Raw genomic sequence first — 4,561 nt, forward strand, 5'->3', positions numbered from 1 at the left:
AGCAGTCCAGGCGGCCAGGATGCACCGAGGGCAGCGGCGATGAGCGCAGCAGAAGGACGATCCGGAACCAGTACCGGGAGCTCATCTACAGCGTGCAGCGTAAGCCCGGGGTGCGGCTCCCTTCAAGGAGCGGTTTCCCCCCTCAGGAGCGGCCCTGCCCGCCGGTCTGTGCCCGGTGCCGGGGCGGACGCGCCTTTCCTCCTGCCGGGGATGCCTCCTTGTGCCGGGGAAGTGGGGGCTGCGGTGCTGTGGTGTAGCCTGTCCTTGTTGTTTGAGGAGCTCTTAAAGCTTTCGTGGGAACTCCCAAGGGCCTTGGCCTGCTGAAATTTTGGGCCGGTGGTTAGCTCGAAATTTGTCTGCCTGGAAGCAGTGGCATGCCCAAGGATAGGAAGTTCATGAGGAGTTAACCTGCATGTAATGTGTATGACTGTGTTGATGCAAAGAAACTCTCAGTCTTAGACCTGGAGCTTTAGTTTGAAACTGAAGGTCCCAGTGTCTGCCTGCACCAGAAAGTTATCCTTAAGCTTTCCTAAAAGTTATTCTTAAGCTTTCCCAAAAGCGCTATGGGATTTGTAGCACCTTTCTTGATGTGTGTGTCAGTACTTCTCCTATGTTTGTTTGGAGTCTGTCGTTTTTCTCATGAAAGCATAACATTGTGGGGTTTTTTTTGTTAGTAAACACTGCCAAATTTAGGAACTTGTGGTGGTGTTTGTTTTCTGTGTACTTGCCAAATTTGTAGGGTGGTTTGACAAGAGAATACAACGCAGTTTATGGATGATCCGGCCTGTGTTCATGCAGGAAAACAACAGTTGTGTGTCAGTGCATTGAGTATGGTGTATGTTGAGAAGCTGTTCAGAATTGAGTACCTGAAAGCCTTGTTAAATTGCTTGTGTGCTGTTACATACATGTAAGTAACTGTAGCTGACATGGTGATCTGCAAAGATCACCCCCCCCAAGCATGGATTTTTGGGGGCTTATTTGTTTCTTTCACAAAAACCCTCAATAACTTACGAGTAAGACAAATAACATAAAGCAAAGTATGGTAGCTGGTAGCTGTCTTGACACAGATAGAGATATTTAACTGGAGCCAAAAGAAATCTGGGATCTGCTAACATAAATTTCAACCATATAAATCTTACTCCGTTGAAGTGAATGGAAAATTACTACTTCCAACTGTGTTAATGCATAAGCATTAATAAAAATGGAGCCTTAATAATCTTGTTATTAATGTGCTATAACTGTATTCTGTATTTTTCTGTGTATGATGGGCTGTGAACCAGCCAATTTTGATGTAAGCTGTAAGTATGTGTTTCTCAGTGCTTCTATAGTTAAGTAATTTAGGATTTCATTTGTCCTTTCCCCCAGAAAATCGTGAGGATATGCTGAGTTCAAAAAGCAACACATTGACAAAAGCCTTGGAAGAAGCCAATAAACTATTTAGTGGAGGTAAGAGAAATTCTGTGGTCCTTGCTGGAGGTGTTTGCTTGACTGTTGGCCAAGTTTGAGGCAATGATGGCTTATAAACAAAAAAGGGCAAGAGAATGAAGTTGAGTTCCAAGTACTTTATGGGAATTATTAAGGTATAACTTGAAATAGATATGTTTAGATGAAGAGGAATTGTTTGAATAAGTTGACATGGGGAAACAAATATCATTACGTCAGTGTTTATTTGCACTTAGAAATACTCCTTGCTTTGTCTTGACTCTGTAGGACAATGTATGTAAATAGTACATATAGAAGATATCAGTGTAGAGGAGTTCATTTCACTTGGAGAGATGAAAAGATGTCAATGAAAAAGGCATTTTATTCTTTAAGATAATGTGTTATATTTTCATGTTTACCTTTGTCAGTGTCATCCTCTCCTTTTATCGCTCTTTTCTTTTTTAAATGCAAATATTTGCAAGAATTGTGTGTGTTAGAGGTCGTTGCAAGAAAACGATTTATCCTCTATACCCAGGATAGTCTGTATGCTAAACTTTATTATTGTATTTTTGACAATTTGCCATTATTAACGTAAAATCTTTTCTGCAACAGTTTCGTGTGCACGTGAGGCTGCGCTGGATGCCCAGTTTCTTGTCTTAGCATCAAATCTAGGAAAGGAAAAGGCCAATGAGTTGCACTCTGAGATGACAGCATTTGATTCCCTGGCATTTGCAGAAGACTTGGTAAGTTTCAGACTCTGAGGTTACCAACAATTTTGCCAGAAGTTTGTCTGATTTGTTACAGAATCATGAAAAAAAGCCTTGGGTTGTCAGGCAGTACGTGACAGTTCAGATGGAATTGAACACTCTTCCTATGAATTTCTTTGACTAACTTTCTGGTTAGTTTGTTAATTGTTTTAAACTATGTTTTAAGCATTTCCAGTATGCACAGGGGAAAAACCAAACTTAAAATGCAGACATCCCCTCACATTGTTGCATTGCTGCTACTTCATCACAGTTCAGTCAGTTCGTGCTCTTAAAGTAGTCTTATGCACTTCTTTTATACTTACCACTTTGTAGTTTCCCAGTAGTTGAGTAGTTTCTTTATCCCGTCCACTGCTTTATGTGGTTTTGGCTGGAGTTCTCAAGGTCCTGTGTCGCTGACATGAAATGGGACTTTGAATTACCTGTGTGTTTTTAGACTTGACGTGTTTGTGTCTTTGTACTGTGACTGGGTGGAAGAGTTGGTTCAGAGCAGCTTTGAAGCAGACTGGTTTGGGGTTTTTTCCTCCCTGAAAATTTTCTGTTACAGCAGATTAATAAGGAGTCTGAGTCTTTGGTCAAGTCTAGAGCTCTGCAATGTGAAAAATCAGTTGTTTTATTGAAGTTTTTCCTGGATGCAGGGTTGGGCCAAATATGTTGTTTTGTGGTATCTAAGGAGCTAGGCTTCCTGGAAGTGTTTGATGTTCAGAAACTGTGAGACATCTTAGTTTTATAGTGCAATTTAAGTGATGCTTTGCTACTTCATACATAATTGAAATTCTATTGGAATACAGTGTTATTGTGTTTTCACAGCATCTTCAAGAAAGTAATTGTTCTTATGCAGTGATATTAAATATTAATCTAGCAGGACAAATGCCATCATACAGTATTTCACCATTAGTGCATCCTCTGATCTTTAAGTGAATTCTCATTGCAGCTTTTTTTCTTTTGTAGCTAACCTTCATGGGTATAAATCGCGTAGAAGTAGAAGAAAATGACAGTGATTCTGAGAGCATTTCAGCTGGCTATTTACCTAGTAATGCCTGGCATAAACTGGGAGAGGAAACAGAAAAGTACTTCAGAAGAGCACCTTCATTTCACTACATGTAAGTTTATTTAAGGAAATAGTATATACTGCAGCACAAGCTAATGGCCTTAATTGCTTCTTATCTTTACTGCTGTGGGCTTGAATAGAATTTAATCTTGGGTCACAGGGTGCCAACAAGAACTTAATGTGTGGTCTCTGTTCTTATGGTACGGTGAACTCCTCGTCTCCAAAATATTTCATATTATTTCTCTCTTTGATTTTGATTTAGATTGGCTACAAAATAATATCACTTGTATCTAGTAGAGATAACAAGGTGTTCTTGATTTGCCTGTTTCAGACCAAAACCGGTCAAAGTGATCCTTTTTCCTTTAAAAGCTGCATCTTCCCCATCTTTCTCTCCCTGTACAAGCTGCAGCCAGAATCACAAAGAGAGGAACTGTTTATTGGGGGGGATTCTTTTGGAGTTTTTTTTTTCCACCTTCTCCAGACAGTTCTGGAAGGTCAGTCTCTATCTTTTACCTGATGATTGTATTACCATGAAGAGACCAGCAGCTCTTACACGTCTGTGTTAATGGGTTGTCTTTTAGAATCTTGCTTTCTGGCTCTGCCTTTGTAAGAAATCACCTGGTTACTGGCAGATGACCTTGTGCAGAATGGTGTCATCTCTCCTGATGTGTAGGCAGCCCTTTTAGCTGCTGTCAAATGAGCCTTCATCGCCTGGCTTATAGACAACGCTCCAATTCAAAACTCTTAAAGTCAGCCTACAATAGCAAGGTCTAGTTCAGTTACATTATCAACAGTAGAGCTGATAGAATATTATTCAGTTGTCTCTGCTTTTATGCCTGTTCCACCCCCTAGTAAGTATCACTGTAATTTTAAGAAAGTTGCTGAATATAATAATTTGATCATACAATATCTGGTATTTAATATTGGATAGCTAATTGGGATATTTTAAACTCCTGTTTGCACTTTCAAGCTGTAATCTCTAAAGGATAGGTCTATTTTTCAATTGGTTTTATTATCTTAAGACACAACTGACTGCAAGAAAGACTCTTTATTTTTTTTGCACGGTAGTTGCATTTTGACATCTTTAGTAATGATGGGCTTCTTTTGATGGAGGATGTTTGACTACTTGCAAAGTGTTAATTTTAAATAATAAAGTCTAGTTCTCAGTTTAGGAAAAGAGCTACTTATTTCTGACTCCATCTGTTCTTATCTGAAGCCTGAGTTTGGGTTTTTTTTCATTATCAGTCCATGAATTCTGAAGCTGAGCAGTTACAACTCAGCCAAGATAGGGAAAAAAATGTGCTGTGGAGTTTTTGGGTACCTG

The 4,561-nt window shown here is 39.7% G+C and overlaps 1 protein-coding gene across 1 annotated transcript in view; it reads left to right on the top strand.

Annotated features, from left to right (window-relative positions):
- The window catches only part of LOC104538464 (EP300-interacting inhibitor of differentiation 3-like), a 10,802-nt gene that overhangs the window by 628 nt on the left and 5,613 nt on the right, over window positions 1-4,561 (top strand). The window contains exons 2-5 of the mRNA XM_010181679.1: window positions 3-99; window positions 1,366-1,446; window positions 2,035-2,165; window positions 3,138-3,289. Of these exons, the coding sequence (XP_010179981.1) occupies window positions 3-99; window positions 1,366-1,446; window positions 2,035-2,165; window positions 3,138-3,289 (461 nt within the window). The remainder of the gene's footprint in view (window positions 1-2; window positions 100-1,365; window positions 1,447-2,034; window positions 2,166-3,137; window positions 3,290-4,561) is intronic.

The sequence above is a fragment of the Mesitornis unicolor genome, unplaced genomic scaffold (genome assembly GCF_000695765.1).
Source record: "Mesitornis unicolor isolate BGI_N332 unplaced genomic scaffold, ASM69576v1 scaffold20530, whole genome shotgun sequence".
NCBI lineage: Eukaryota > Metazoa > Chordata > Aves > Mesitornithiformes > Mesitornithidae > Mesitornis > Mesitornis unicolor.